This window comes from Echeneis naucrates, chromosome 15 (assembly GCF_900963305.1).
Source record: "Echeneis naucrates chromosome 15, fEcheNa1.1, whole genome shotgun sequence".
NCBI classification, from domain to species: Eukaryota; Metazoa; Chordata; class Actinopteri; order Carangiformes; family Echeneidae; genus Echeneis; species Echeneis naucrates.
The window spans coordinates 2,413,292-2,430,019 of record NC_042525.1 but is presented as its reverse complement, the minus strand read 5'-3'; the positions used below and the strand labels follow the sequence as shown (position 1 = coordinate 2,430,019).

Here is a 16,728-nt window from a genome sequence, read left to right as displayed (position 1 = left end):
CCCCTCCCTGAACACACACACACACACACACACACACACTCAACCTGAGCTGTTAACATAAGAGCTGCATGAGCCATCCTTTAGTCAGTTGAGGTTTGCCACCATTTCCTACTTTTATCGCGACACAGCTGGACACTCAGTGACTGAACGATTCTCATAAAACACATCACAACAACATGCTAATGATGCCCAAAGCTTTATTCAACTCGCTCAACAAGTAAATTCTCCCTATGATTCTTTTACCTCATCGGTCCTTTTAGGAAGGCGAGCTCACTGCCCTCTTATCCAGCGTGTCATATGCACCCTGCCCTAACTTGTTGACCTCAAACTACCTTTTACTGGAGTGAGCTATTTATGGTCCCACGCTCCCTCGAAACCATCGAGTGAGATCGCATCATGCTGTGTGAAAAGCATTTCTGTAATTCATACATGATGATCTGTGAATGATGCAGGAGAGTCACACTGCGTTCCTGCCAGATGTTACGTTTCAGACGATCAAACGCTGACAGAAAACATCACAGACTGATTTCTATTCCATTATCATCGTCCATACAATTTCACATCAAACCACAATTGTCGTCTGACTGACAGTTTGATCTCTCCTTATTGCGGTCAAGCGGACCCTTCAGCGGAAGCTTCATTTATTTATTTATTTATTTTCAGTTTTTCACAGTTCAATCCTAAGCCTTGTGTCAGCAAACAGGTGAGATTGATGCTGACAACAAACACGGTTTATTATGCCAGAAAAAGACAGATATAAAATATCCTCATTCACGGTAATCCGTTGCACATGGACTTGGTAATGATGTCTGAGCAGTGTTGGCAAAATCCAGTCATGCACACAGTGATTTAATTTCCAGTCTTTTAATATGAAACTTTTCCAAGATCTCCCTGCCAAAACCTAAATAGGAATTCTTTAGATCAAAGAGTGCATGTCCACCTTTGGCACAGGGTGTCGACGTCTATGCAAAGAGCTCACACATGCAATGGAAAGTACATGTTAGGGCATGTGTGTCAGGTTTGGACAATTTTAGCTGCTGATTGAACTCAGTAACACAGATTAGTTAGATAGCTATCTACCATTAGGCGCACACAAGATTGCTGAGCTATTTTTCAAGGCTTATCTGTGTATATGATAATGGTAATGACATTCTTCATCTTCATCCATTCTTTCAAAAATCACTCTACAAAACTGTACCCTTTAGTTTACACAGTAGACATTTAGGAAAGATGTGTCATAGCAGAACAAACAAACAGCAGGTTACTGACCTCACATTGTAATAATGGGTCCGTTATATTTGAGTTGAATTGTATTTTATGACATGAAAAGGGCTTTCAACACTGTCAGTGAATTGCAGTGTCTATAGTGATTTATAGTTTTTGAAGCATGTAGACAAACAAGCCATTTACTGTACATGCCCTTAGGCAGCACTCTGGTAGCTCAGAGGTCTAACGAACATGTTGACTATGCAGCAATGCTTTTTAATATTAGCAAGGAATCAAATTACGATGAAATTCCTTCTTTAACTTACTTTATAGAGCTTGACTCCACTGAGGCAACACAGAGTCTGGACTGTGATGCATGCTGATTGGTGTCAAACATGCACTCATCCACCTGTCACTCAAAGGAGCACCATCATTTACTTTTGACTTTAGGAAGTGAGAAAATATTTCCACTGTAAAGTTGAACGTTTTAACATGGAAGTCTACGGGGGAATGATTTGCCTTTGTGGCCAGTCTCAATTGGCCATTCAAAGAATGATTTGCAGATTTAAACACTGTTGACATGAACTAAAAATATTGGTGCTGAAGTCCCCATGTTCCCACATTTGCAAATTTCTTTACAGTGAATTATACAGTAAAACTTAGCAAAATAGCAACAGCCATTGGCAACAAATGTATGGATGTAAACACAAGTGACTCTCTCACAAAACCTGTCTTACAGCCTAATTACACCTGGTTCATGCTTTGGGACTAGACTGACGTGCCTAAACTCATTCAGGCTCCCCTGTGGAAATCATGTGCACACAATGATAGAGGATGTAGTGTTGTTAGGGATATCAGTGAAACTCCGTCCATTTTGCCAGGTGGTTGCTGAAAACACTTGTGCATTTTCAAGCCATGACTAATTAAACAGTGACAGATATAATGCTGCCCATACCATGATATGGGGAAGTAGTGCTTGATAAAAAAATACTGCCATTGAGCAGCTGGAGGGTGGCATGGTGGTTTGGTTGTTAGCAATGTTGAGCCGAAGGCTGGAGCCTGCCGGCTGGCTTCTCTGAGCACTCCTGCTTCCTCCAACAGTTCAAGGACACACAGGTTCAGCTTAAATGCGAACTGGATTGAGCTTGTCCCTGTAACCCTGATGGATACGTGGTAGAGATGATCGATAGATGGTCTGGTCCTGATCCTGATCCCGTTTCTGAACCTGATGCGGATTCAGATCCTGATCCAGATTCAGATCTTGTTCCGGATCCAGATTTCTACTCTGTTCCTGATCCAGATTTAAATCCTGATCCTGATCCTGTCCCTGATTCAGATCCAGATCCTGTTCCTGATCCAGATTCAGATCCTGATTCTGTTCCTGTTCCTGTTCCTGATCCTGATCCAGATCTTGATCCAGATCCTGATCCTGTTCAAGATCCTGTCCCTGATCCAGATCATGATCCTGATCCAGATTCAGATCCTGATTCTGTTCCTGTTCCTGATCCTGATGCAGATCTTGATCCAGATCCGGATCCTGTTCAAGATCCTGTCACTGATCCTGTCCCTGATCCTGATCCAGATCCTGTCCCAGATCCAGATCCAGATCCGGTTCCAGATCCTGTCCCTGATCCAGATCCTGATCCTGATCCTGATCCTGATCCAGATCCAGATTCAGATCCTGATCCAGATTCAGATCCTGATCCAGATCCTGATCCTGATCCAGATCCTGTTCCTGATCCAGATCCAGATCCTGTCCCTGATCCAGATCCTGATCCTGATCCAGATCCAGATTCAGATCCTGATCCAGATCCTGTTCCTGATCCAGATTCAGATCCTGATCCAGATCCCGATCCCGATCCAGATCCTGATCCTGACCGTGGTGTCCGATAATGGACGCCTCTCGGCTCGTCTCGTGTTTACGGTGCGCTGGCCCTTTAAGGCGGCCCCGTGTTTCCATTGGCACCGTGACGTCAGAGCGGCGGCGGGGCTCCAGCCTATCGCGTCCTCGCGGCGGAGCCCGGAGGTCCAGGCAACGAGCCCGGCGCTAGGACGGAGACTTTTCCCCGCTCCGACAGCCACCAGCAGGGCAGACAGCCGTCCTCTGACATGAGCCGCAGCCTCCGGCCGCTCTCCGTGGATTAAGAAAAAATAAAAGAAACGGAAAACTTAACGATGGCCGCGAAGGTGAAAAAGTAGCGCGAGAGGAGGCAACGACGCCAACGGCCGCCAACGGCCCTTCCACCGCAGAGCAGCTCCGGGTAGATGCGCGGCCACCAACCGAAGAAAAATATGCTCCAGCCGAGCCGCCTCTGCCCCGGCTTCAGTGGCAACCCCTCCGCGTTATAAGACCAGCTGAGAACTGTTCCGCCTGTTTGTGTGTTTGTTTGTTTTTTTTTTTACATTACCGCCTCTTACCTTACAAAGTCCCGCCGTACAAGTCTCCCCCTCCGACACACACCTCGACTCTACCTGAGAGACAGAGACTATGGCCGGGAAGATGACAGGAGCTCCGGGGACAGGGATACTGCTGGTGACGGCCAACGTCGGATCCCTGTTCGAGGATGTGAGTCCTTCCACTGTCTGTTCGTGTAACTTTCACCGTCATGTTTTGCCATTTAACGCCGCAGTCGGTCACGACTTTGACTCTCACACATGGGCCTCTCTGAGCCATTCAGACACATGGACCCTGTGTGTGTGTGTGTGTGTGTGTGTGTGTGTTCTGTCCCACTCCCCCTCCCATGTGTGAGGATGTGCACATTGCTTTTAACTGGCACACACACCGGTGTGTATTTTCTTTCTGCATGCATTGGCAGCATAGAGTGAGATTGCTGCTGTTTTACACGATGCAACTTTCTCACGTGTCCTGCTTGTTTTATGATGGAAACAAAGTGCATTTAGATACTGACATTAGATAAAGGCAGTTTCTTGCTTGGTTGCAGAAAGCAATGCATCACGCTCTGTGTAAAAATAGGTGTGCCGGGCATTCCCCAGGAGTGTCTGCAAAGGGTGCTGAATTATATCTAAGACTCTTATCATGCATTTGGACTCTTACCTCTTTCTCTGTCAAGGTGCAGCTTTGTGCGCAATGGCATGCCAATTTTAGTTAAAATTAAATGGCCCAAGCTCGAACACACTGTGTCACTTTCTCTGTTGTGTCAATAGAGAGTCTCCCTCTTCCTCCTTCCTCTCACCCATGTGAAGTGCTGATCCAAAACATGAGGGAAGAGCGTCTCCCTCACTGGAGTAAGCCTATAAATAGCCTGTCTTGTGCAAGCACCACACATTGGGTGTTTTGTGAATTTTTTTCCCTTTCCCTCCACCAGACTTCTAACAGACGGAGCCAAACAGCACATAAGAACATGTTTCCTTCTATGTGTGGGTGTGTTGGTCATATATGAGGGTATTTATAGTCTGCAGTGTGTTGGCACCCCTGTTATGCATATAGGAGTTGAATGAAATCCTCGGCCGGCTCCACTATTAGCTGTCTGTTGTAGATGAAAGGATTGTCCATCATTGCGGCACAGTCTGACCCCGATCCCGCCTCAGACCTCAGGCTTTTTCTCAAGTTGAGGCATCGTGGAGTAAAAAGAATCTTAACTTTCCAAATCAAATTTCACAGCTGCATACACACTGTTTACACTCATTACAATAGTGGACATGCTGGAGATTAAACCTGACACATTCAGTGAGTAATGAAACACACCCAAGCTCAGTTCCAACACACTCAAGAGTGTGATAGTCTTACTTTATGTCCGGTACCTTATAGGGACTACTGTTAGAAAAGAAAGACTGACAATACAGAATCAGCTCTATCAACTTTAAGCATTTACCATTATTTTAATTACCCGCTGTAGCACCACAGCTGGGTGTTGAACAAAGTTGAACAGGGCTTGGTTTAATACTGAGGTCTTAGTGAACATGAGTTGTTTCCAGAATAAAAGGACTGTAGGAATGACATACAGGGAACATTATATCACACTAGTTTTAGGAAGGGCTTCATTACTCCTAGTGCCTAAATGATTCATTTTTATCATTGCACTTTGAGCTGAAACTTGATGCAAAATCTCAATTACTATTGATTACATCAGTGTCCCATTGTTGTTTTTTTTTTTTTTTTGTCCCATCCATCAGTTTAAAAATATCGTTGACTATCTAAAGAGGACAGGTCACTTGGGGGGTACAGTCAGTCAGTTACATGGTAGCCATCTGCTTTTTGGTCTATTTTCCAGCTCACAAAGAGATAAAGAAACCGTATGAATCAAATCCGCATCCAGTCGAACAAAAAAGTTGTTTTAAAGCCAAGTCACAAAAGTTTTACAATCATATTTCCTTGTCACGTGAAAGATTTATGTGCATCAGACAGCCGCTATCTTTGGCTTAAAAGGCAGTTTGATTCAGGATTCTGTGACGTTTCCGTTGAAAACAATGCTTTGATGTTATAAATTGCCGTCGGCTTCGCTATCACTCCAGTTCTCAGTCATTGCTTGAACATCAATAATAAAACACATTCTCCCTCATGCTCAAGTTGTTTTTCCATGGTTGGGCCTCTGAGCCATCCTCAGTGGATCTGATTATGACAACAGAGACCAGTTCCTCCTGCGTTTTAAACAGTGTCATGAGTTAACCTTTTATTTGCTTTTTTCAGGAGTTTCACATGATCACTTTGTGCTTCTAAGACAAAGCCCCCCATCATCCTCCCCCAGCTCCTCGAGCTGACAGCTCGACTGCGTCTTTGCTCTTTGGCTGCAGTAGTGAGTTATCTAGTCAGTCCAAGTAAAGCAGGAGTCCAGTTTTAAAGGCTAACCTGATTAAACAGAGCACATGCACCTGTGAGTGTTATCTGCTTTTAATTTATTTATTTTCATTCATTGGTGAACTGAACTCAATACTTTTAGTCCACACCCTGTTCCACTGAACTGTTTTCAGCCCGCTTCCTGTAGAACTAATTTTTTAAAATCTAGTGGTCAAATGTGTCATGAAATGAGTCATGAAATGTGTGTTGTGATGATACAGTGACAAATCGTCAGACATTAGAGAATGTGTTTGTTTGGTACAAGTTCAAACAAAACAAACATCCTCATCAATTCTTTTTTTTTTTTCAGGGAAAATGAAACTCACATGTGACTCACATTGTAGTTGCAACATCTTCCAAAATCACTATTTAACTTCTACTCATACGTATAGATTTAAATGAGAAAGAATATTTTGAAAGGTCCATTGTCCAAAAATTACTGAAATAGAAAAAAAAAACACAAAAAACAAAACCAAAACTAAACATGTTTGATATTACAGCGGGTGAGCATTATTACTCAGCTGTGTTTTAATATTACTGTCTGTAGACCTTTTAATAAGAATCAGCTTTAAGGGTAAACCTCTCTTCTATTCTTGAAAGCAAGATTCTACTGAATATACTTCACTGAGAATACTGTGAATATATTCAGCACACTCTGATCCTCCAATATAAAAAAAAAAAAAAATCTAGTAAAGATGAAATGGAAAATAATTATTCCAACTAAAACTGGACCTGTATCCCATTTGTGATATCATGCAGCCCCACATGTTGAGGATGCCTGAGGGTAATGCAGCTATAATGTACATTATTCTGCATTTCTACTCCCAGGGCACATCAGGGAGGCCCAGTGAGAAGATGCTGCATGACCTCTGTGGATTCCTGATCAAAAGTCACTATGTATTACACATTTCAGCATTGACTAAGTCAACTAATGATCCATACTGCCATACACACGACCACCACAGTGGAGTCAGGATAAAGAAGGAATAATGAATGTGTGTGAGTCTCACAGTGTGTGAGTGAATCTGTTATTTGCTTCACCTCACCCGTTCACCAACCTGACAGAAGTTGTTGGTGAGTTGGAAACTCATTCCAGTATGTGGGCATGTTAATATAAAACATACATTGAGAGCTCTGGACTGTTGTCTTTTTAGTAAGGGCTTGTTTAAACAGGTGGACACTGTGCAGGCTGGACTTGGGTGTCACCAAATAACCACAGCTTGATGCCTGAGGCGCAGCTTTCTCTTTCACATTGGACTAAAGTAAACCCCTTAAAGTGTTAATGTGGTCTACTGTGCCAACAGCCAAGTTACAGGAAACAAATCCAGAGTAAAAAAGTATACTGAAGTGCTGAATGAAGCATTTGCAAATCCTGCCAGAGTTTCAGGGACTGGAATCCACTGCCCGTGTTTACAGGCTTTGGGTTTGAACCTAAATGAACCCAGACAAAAGCAAGAAAGTAAACTTTTCCACTGTGGTTGACTCCAAAGAAAACAAACTATAGGTGTGATCTGAGTGTCCTTGTCTATTACGTGATCCGTGGTCATAACAAGGCCTGGCTTGCTGACAGTAATTGAGCGATCATATCATGCTTCTTGGAGACTTTCCAGTGATATGCTCACTTACGTTAAGCTGGATGATTAAAATTTAACAAACAGCTGGCCATGTCTTGCCCTGCTTGTGAGGAATCATGCCGCAATATTTGTTGTTCCCACCTTGTTCTCAGGAGCTCTCATTGCGGTAAACGTCGGGTTCCTGGCTGTGGTTTTCATTTGATTTCAAGCGCTCCGTTTTTTTGATTACATGCACCCCTTGTTTGCCAAGCCAGGATGACCACAATGTGATGTAACAGATTACTATGAAAACTCTCTATTGTGGGTTTGGCTGTCCAAGTTATTTTTCATATGATCTGTCACTCTCTGGCTTGCCCTGTCCCGTCCACTGGCAGCTCATTAGCTCAGCCTGTCACAGCACATCCCACTGAGCTGGCATCTTTACACCACTAAAGATAGAACAGAGCGGGAAGAAATACCAGAGTGTTTCCTCAAACTCTTTTGTATTTAGCTCTCAGCGGCTGTTATACATTTATGCATGTTTGTGTAGTTAGGAGTAGTATGCCGTGCATTTCATTAGCTGTACCACACTATTTTCCTCGTGAAGATGGTACAGCCGGCAGCGTAGACCCTGGGAACTATATTTAGCCTTAAGTCACATGGCTGATGGTAGTGAATTCCCTAACTGAATAATGTAATTGAGCATTCAGGGTGTGTATGTATAGTATTGTTGGTAGAGCACAAATGTATGATCCCAGCAGTCATGCTGTGCTGATAAGGAGGTAGAAATGGAGAACGTGAACAATGGGGAAATTAATTGCGGCCCTCATATCCCCCTGTATTTGTCCGTTCCCCCGTCCATCTGTGCTGATGTTTTAACTCGGAGAGGAGAGGGAGCAGAGACGGTGACCAAAGGCTTCATCTGACAGCTCGATTTTGTGTTTCTTCCTCTGCCAAAGTCTGTTCCAGTGTGTTGCTTCAGGAGTGGAAAAGTTTATGAAAGAAAGATCAGATGATGCTATTTTGGTGTTCCCCCTGCTCTGCCCTCCTCCATCCTGTCATAACACGGACTTAGAATTTCAAAAAGGGAAAGATGTTGGAAAGAAATGAAAGTTGCCACCAGCAGGCAGCGAAAAGTGAAGGGGCTCAGCAATATGTTTTAGCTTCCTGCAGATGCCTCTATTCATTAAAACTGTCCCCTGTATGCTTCCTTTTCATTGGTAACCTTCTTAAATACTTTATTTTCCTCCTATCGTATAACTTTGGAAGCACTGAACTGAAAAAGATGGTAGAAATTAAATGGCACTGCAGAATTAGCAGCATTATGACCCTGTGTCACACTTGATGTGTTAGATTTACAACTACAGAGGGTGATTTGATTTTCAGTCAACACCTCTAATGGAAATTACAATACCCAGAACTTCTGCTGTGTTGCTGTTCGGGAACTCCATCATTATATCAAGGTGGCTTGTTGACACTGTACCCGACATTTACAGCAGAACACCGCCTGCAGTTTTTCAGATAACATGCTGTTGTGGCATGTCGCACAACAGCGTCTTGGTCTGTCCTGTCATGCCGATCGATCAAGCTCTGGTTTTGACTTTAAGTCAAGACAATGATTTCTCCTCCGATGTTTGTGGCTTTTACGGAAAGCAGCAGAATGAAGGTGCACCCTTGAACTGACTGTGTAAGGATAAATTGTATGGAGCTGTATAATAGTGTTGAAGTCTTTAAAAGAAAGCCGTGAAGCTGTGGGCTACTCTGCACAGTCCAGCCTCCCACACTAACTCCAGCTCGTCACCAGGGGCAAAAGTTGAGGCCACTCCATAATCATTTTTTTCCTGTTTCCAGAGGTCCGTGTCACTTTGCTTGATGGCAGCCAATTAGCTGTCACTCATGAAAATAATTAGTTTGCTTTGTAATAGTAATGAGTATTCAAGTATTCAAAGTATTCAAATAAACCATTGAGTAGAGTGATGGTTATGGGGTTTCTGCTATCATATTAGCAATCCCCCCCCAACCAGTTTTCCACTTGATTTTAACTTCAGTTTGGTCATAATAGTGCTGATCTTTGAATGGGATAAAGAGAGCCCTACATAAGGAAAACTATTTTTTTTAATACTTGTTTCCAACAAAATTAGCAGGTAGAAGTGGGTTAGGGTCAGGCAGTTCTTATTTGCATAGCTCCAGTTCACAAGAGGAGTTATCTCAAGGTACCTTCCAGATGGAAGAGGGAGCTGTGTTAATATAAAATTATTTACAGAAACCCAACTATTTCCACCTTGAGCAAGCAGGAGCCGCCATTTAAGAGACAGAAACCTCGGGCAGTGGTAACAGCTGAAATCATAGTCTTAATGGCAACTGTAATTATGTATAATTATAGTAAAGACCTGGAGAAAAAAATGAGTTTTAAGCTCAAACACTTAAGACTGTAATTTTAGGATGAGTATATTTTTCTATTGGCTTAACAAACATCAGGAACATCAGGTGAGGCTGATGTCTGACATGATTTTCGGTCAGTGGTGATTTTCCGTGTCCTTCATCACTAACTTTTATCCAAAGTAACAGAGTGGCCTCTGTAAGAACTTCCTCATGTTCTGTGTTCAAGCTGAAGCAGATGTTCGCTCTCGGCTCACCCCGTTTTATCGCTGCCATCTTTGGTGCTGGATTGTGTTGTATTGAAGGTGGAGATCAAATCAGATCAGGTCACTATCCCCCAGAACAGTGTAGAGATAATCGTGTTGGCACACCTCTGCTTAGCTGTTGAACTCATTCACACTGACACCTTGTGTAAAACAAGAGACAGGGACTTCAGAGTGAGTTGACCCTATCACATTTTTCAAGAGTTCATTGCTCCTGCACAGCAGGATTTGATAATGTGTGTGTGAGCGGAGCAGGACAATGAATAGCCTGGCCCAGCTGGGCCCAGATAAGGAACTGGGATAAAGGTGGGAGTGCTGACGCAGGCAGAGGGAAGCTTGGGTTCACTCCAAGAGCCATAATTATCTGGGATGGGAAAGCCAGAGAGGGACACCCCCACCCATCCCGCTGATTAGGCCCAGGACTCATTCATAAGGTTTTCTGGAGAGACAGCAGCCGAGGCTCAGGCCCCATTAAAGCTTTTTGGGTTGAGTTTCTGCTTTTACTTGGTCACAACCTGTCGGCTACACAATCAAGGAGATGGTCACAGTCAACTCTGGCCACTGTTGGGTTAGCCACAGTAATTAACAAGGTTCATTGAAGTCGCAGACAAAAGACGAGACATTTAGTGCCTCTAAATTAATTATCAAGCCATATTATTTGGTTCACTTTTCGTAGATGTCAAAGTGCTGTGTGTGTGTGTGTGTGTTTTTATATATTATTTTAACAATCCCAGAAAGGTCAAACATTTCTAAGCTGACAGCAATGTGTTAAATATGGACATAAATTCACTCTCACTGGGTTGGGGGTGTAAATTAGCAACTGGGCTGCTGCTCTTAGCAACAGCTGCCCTGTGTGTCAACTCCTGTTTTTGTGTTCATGAACATTTATTTCACCTTCCTGTGATCTGTTGTGATGATGTCAGCCTTAAACCTCCTGCTGTGTTTGTTAGAGTCACACACTCACGTAGAGGCACGGACTTGGGTTTTTGACAACGTGCTGTGTTTTGTCTGAGCAGGCTGCCGGGGAGAGACTACAAATTGAATGATTGCAGAAATGCTGGTTTGTCTTTTATTTGCACAGAAGCCAAACTTGGTGAATAAAGAGGCCGGGGCTCATAGCAGCAGCCTGCCCGAGCTGTGACAGAAGATCTGTCCTCCCTGCGCTGCTCCACGTCACACTGGGACAGTTCATATCACAGACAGCTCGGAAAAATCTGTAATCTTGTCAGAGATCACGTTTTTAGAAAGTGGATAAATGGAAGAGATAGTGTTGCAGAGCGGATTTTATTATTGTTGTTGTTGTTGTCATTGTTGTTACAGGCTCAGCAGTACCACATTTTTAATAATGCAGTCATTGGAATTACATCATTGTGTAGTGATTGACGAATATGCTGATCGACCTGATTGTGTCTTTTTAGTGACAATAACATCTGAGTGCGTTGGTTGTTGATCAGCAGCTGCAATATAAACAGTCTCACTGAAATAAAATCCAATCTTGTTTGGGCAGTGAATGATTGGCTACTCACTGTGCGTGCAGTAGCGATAACCGTGGTTATTGTTTGCTTTATTGTTTTCGTGGCCTGTTGAGAGATACTCATGATTTTTTTCACCTGAATCTGTAATGATGTGAGAAGTAGAAAGGATTTCCAAGGTTGGATATTGACAACCAGTATGTATAAGGATGGAGGAACGGGGGTGTTTGCTTTCTCATTCTACTTCGACATTTTGGAAAATATGCTTGTTCGCTTACTTGCCAAGAATTCGATGGGACAATCAATACAACTCTGTACCTGCAAGTGAACTAGAATAACTACAGTAGAATGACTCGTCCTACCCAGCCTCCAAAAACAAAGATTTGCGTTTGACATTATGGTTTGTATACCTCGGTTCTTGTACTTACATAGACAAATGAACCCTGACTGGTTCATATTTGTTTAGGTTGTATGAACAGTTTTTCTTTTGAGGTTGTTTTTGTTCCTCACCCCTTTTATCTCATCTCAAAAACCAAATATTAGCTGGTCTCAGTGGGTTTGACCAGTGGAACCTCTCCAGTTTTACCCCTCTCTCAGCGTCAGTGCTAAGCTAGGCTGGCTGCTTTCTTTTGTGGTCAGGGTTAGGGTAGACGTTGAAACACTGGCTAATATGGTTTTCCTCAGGACAGTGACTTGACATTAGAGAGATGCTGCTCCTTGACATTGAAAGGAGCCAGTTGGAATGGTTTGGTCATCTGATAAGGATGCCTCGTAGGCGCCTTCAGGACATGTTCAAGTGGGAGGAAACCTTTGGTTAGACCCAGTGCTCACTAGAGGGATCCCATTATAGCCCGAGGGTCCTGGGAGAATAAAAGCTGAAAAGTGTTACTGGAAAGAGGGATGTGTGGAGTTCCTTGAATCACCCTGCTACTAGATTACAAGAATATGATGAATAAAAATAAATAAATAAATAAAATCAACAAAGAGAATTACAGTAGGTTTTCTGTGCAGTAAGACGTTTATTGTGAAGAAGCTGCAGACAGGCCACTTACAGCCAGCTTGGCTTCAGATGCAAGAACATTGCTGGTGGTTTAAACCACCTAATTGACATTATCATCCTCAGCTGTGAAGGCCATGTGATGGTCGTCACGTCGCTCTGTGACAAGAATTGAGAAAAAAACTTCACATTTTGGACACAATTTTCTTTTGATGTTTTCAAAATGTGGCCTCCCCTCACGTCCTCACATCGACTATGTTCCTGCACTAGTTCCAGTTGGGGGGAAAAAGAGTTTCCAGCTGGGCTGCTCCTCTCACTCCTTTTATCCCCTGCAGAGACCTCTACACTCACTCGCTCCCTTAACCTTCTTGTCCATACACACCCAGCACACGCTGTTTCAGCAGGATGGGTGTTTATTTAACTCGAAGGCTTGGATGGAGGATGCTTCTCTCTAGCCCACATTTCAGTCGCTGGGTGAATATTTCCCAGTTAAGACCATTGTTTTTTTTTTTTTTTCGAGCCTGAGAAAGTACGATCTACGGATGGTTTTACTATAAAGACCAGCTACAATTTGGTCACAAATGCATCACTGTTGGAGAAATAAAGCATATTCATGCGTCACTCAGTATCAAAAGTGTATTCTCCATCACTCAGAATGATGTCTGGTTTCTCTCAACAACTCCCAAGCCCTAATGGAAAGCTCTCTCCCAGTGACCCCCTCCCCTTCAATATTGGCTCCTCATCACTGGTGAAATAGCCTGATAGCTCCTGTTACATGTCAAGTGGCACTTAGCAGCTTGACATGTAACAGGACTGTAGATTTGTATTTACATTAGATGGAAATATTTGTTTTTTGCCTGTTCCTGGCCAATTTTAGTGCTGTATCCAGAAGGCACATGTTGTTTGTGTCTTTTGTCCCCCCCCCCCCCATATGATGCAAATAGAGGCCCAGCTGCAGACGAAGGAAGAGGAACAGGGTTGGCATTGAATGCTACTCTTCAGCAAGCTGCTGTGGTGTAATTGTGGTGCCTGCTTTAATTACTGCATCATTAGTCCTCCCACTCTCAGCCTCACTTCTGGAGAAAACGGAGGAGCAGTCTCCAATCTTCAATGCATTATTTTTTCACAATACTGAAAATCAGAAGATCAGATACACATACCATAAACAGTGTAAACAATCGAAAAAAAAAAATAATAAGGGATTGTAAATGCAGTTAAGGAAAAGCGTGACAGAAGAGCAGGAGATTAGATCAGGGATTTTCTCTTTTCATTTCTAGCCCTAATTTTGTAATAAACGATTGCCTTGTGTCAGGTGGCTGTTTGTGGAGCTCTATCAGGTCTTAACTGTCTGACTCCTTTGTGACATGCCATCCCTTCCTTATCGCTCCTCTGTCTTCTTGACTTTCCTGTCTCTCTCTCTTTTTCTGTGACTTCAACATAAAAGCAAAAATGCCCAAAAGTAACTGTAAGAAAGCTTAGGCTGCCCACTTTAAGTTAATGAATGTCTTTTTCAAAGCAGATATTTTGACTGGACCACATTAAAGATTACTCAACAATAGTCACTGTCTGTACGTGAGTGAGTGTGTGTCTGTGTCAGACAAATGCAACTACACATTAGACACAGGTGATGCAAAAAAGGGATGGCTTTTTTTGATAAAATTAATATGTGTTGCATAGTTAGCAACACCAAGGTGTTTTTAACATGGACTTAACTGAAATATAATCAAAATTGAAAAGTGGCCAATTGCAATATGCAAATCACAGGAGCTTTTTTTTTTCATTGATAAATGTTATGTCACCATATCAACATTGTTATGATGGTTAGGCTAACAAAACATGCTCTCCAGGCATAAGACAACATGTTCGTTTACTACAAACCCCAACAAAAATTGCATCATCATAATTTTTTATTTTTCTTCGCAGTGAAACCAAAATACAACTGAAATGTGATGACACTAGCTGCCAAGCTTGATTGTGTTGCTAAGCCATGCTGTACACCTGTGAATCCCTACTTCAGGGATGATTTGAACCCCCGGAGTTTAACGTCCACATCTTGATGGGCGTTGTGTGTGGCGCGTCTCAGCAGGACAGGATCTTCGCTGGACCATGTTTATTCGTGAGCAATAATACCCTGGTGGGGGCTCGGCCACTCCCAAATGATTTCCTTTTGTTTCTGAAATTGTGACTGGGGGTTTGCCAGGTTTCCAGCACATACATGAATACATGTTGTGTATGTGTGTGGTCCCTTTTGCTGCCTTATCTCCCTCTGACCCATACAAAGGGTTATCACTTGGTCTTCCACCAACGCTAAAGTTTCCACTGCGGACAGCAGCAACAATGAAAGACCCTCCCTTGTTTCTCCACTACCTCTGCCTCTCTCCCCGGCAGCTAAATATAGACCTCAACCACAGGAATAGCTTTGTCTTAGACATCCTATTATTTAGTAGCAGGGCCTCAAACAAATTTCCTATTCTACTGACAAATTTGGCAAAGAAGGCAATGATTCAGGTCACAATCGGGTGTTTTGAGGCTCAAGTTGAGACTTGATTTCTCTTCCTGATGCTTCAAGTGGCTAAGTTCCCTGAGGGACATACTCCAAATTTCACAGTTTTTCTGCTCCTTTGTTTGTCTATCAAGAGTTTTAGTACTTTAGTCAGAGCTAAAGGCCCTTCACTCGGTTTTTAATAATGTGGATTTGGACTGAAAGGTCAACACTCAAGCAGCAATCTTTTAGTGCTTATATGAATTTTGGCTGGTGGATAAAAGTCAGGAGACTCGTATATCTATTCTTTGTGTAGGTGTGAGTTAGGGATATGCAGTTTTTCTCCTGAATGAGCATGTTCCACTCTGCTGTTTTACCTATTTACATATAGAGTCATGTCTCCACATTGGACAATGCCATTGGCTCCTGTGGGCATTGTCCCAGCCAATCAGCATGGAGGAATGTAATACTCTTGTATTGTAAAGTTACTCATTTTGTTTTCAGTAAGTTAAATTCCTGCTTTTTAGGCAGTCGTGTTTTTTTCATGTGCTCATTTTGTAATTTTACTTTTGTGATATTTCAGCATGACTCATGTGGGGGCTTGGAATAAAACTATCAGGCCTTTTTGCTTCACCCTGCTCTGTATGCTATTTTCTTTTAAATATATATATATATATTTGTTGTTTACTGTGTATTTTATATTGTGCATACTTTAGATGAGCAAACACTCACATATATGTCTCAAGGGCAGCTCTGGCCCTTTGCCTGCAGCCTGTCTGCACTTGATCAGACAAGTGTCCATTCGTCGCTCAGGCTTTGTGGGACAGGCCAGGCCGGTCCCAAGATGCCAGTTCACATGCCAGCTCAACAGATGGTCTCTACCTTTCTGGCTTTGCAGGTTTTTATTACTCCTGACCTGGCCAGTGGCAGGTTTAGAAAGGGGTGGCAGTTGTCCACAGTGAATAAAAAAAAGCATATTCATCCAACTGCTAATGAACATAATTTAGCTTTTATAGATATTTGCTTTGTCTGCCTGACAGATGGAAACCTTGTTAAACTGTGTGAGTGTGCGCTCCGGCCTGAGTCTTCCTAAGTGTGTTGGTCAGGGCACAGAAACATCCCAGCTTTACAGGACCACTGAAAAAACCAACCATGTGCTCTGTTCCATTTAAAGCCCATGAGCCTACGGACATAAAAGTGTCAGAGACAAAACAGTTCATGGTTTTACAAGGTTTGTCTTGTAAAGTGAGTTAAGCCCAACTGCCTGGCTGTTTTTTCATATGGCACATCTTTATTGTCTTTATAGCCACAGATACAGAGATATGGATTCCTGGAACGTTCATCTGTTTTACCGGCAGTTTGACGCTGACTCTTAAACCCCCGGTAGTGATAACTTGTCCTGCTGCATTCATGTTCACCTGGAGGACAGACTGACTGACTGTAGTGATCACTAGACTATTCAGTGAAGTGTTGACAGTTTCTGTGTTATGTAGCCGGACGAAATATTTGACACAAAATAGACTGTATATTGACCTGCTTCTATCCAACCTGGTTTAAAAAAAAATATGTTTTGCGTTTTCA

At 42.8% G+C, this 16,728-nt stretch overlaps 1 protein-coding gene across 2 annotated transcripts in view; it reads left to right on the top strand.

The window, feature by feature from the left end:
• Positions 1-3,233: 3,233 nt before the first annotated feature.
• The window catches only part of inpp5a (inositol polyphosphate-5-phosphatase A), a 114,112-nt gene continuing 100,617 nt past the window's right edge, over positions 3,234-16,728 (top strand). For both annotated transcript variants that reach the window (XM_029520585.1, XM_029520586.1), the window contains exon 1: positions 3,234-3,772. In XM_029520585.1, coding sequence (XP_029376445.1) covers positions 3,695-3,772 — 78 coding nt within the window. In that variant the 5' untranslated portion in view covers positions 3,234-3,694. The remainder of the gene's footprint in view (positions 3,773-16,728) is intronic.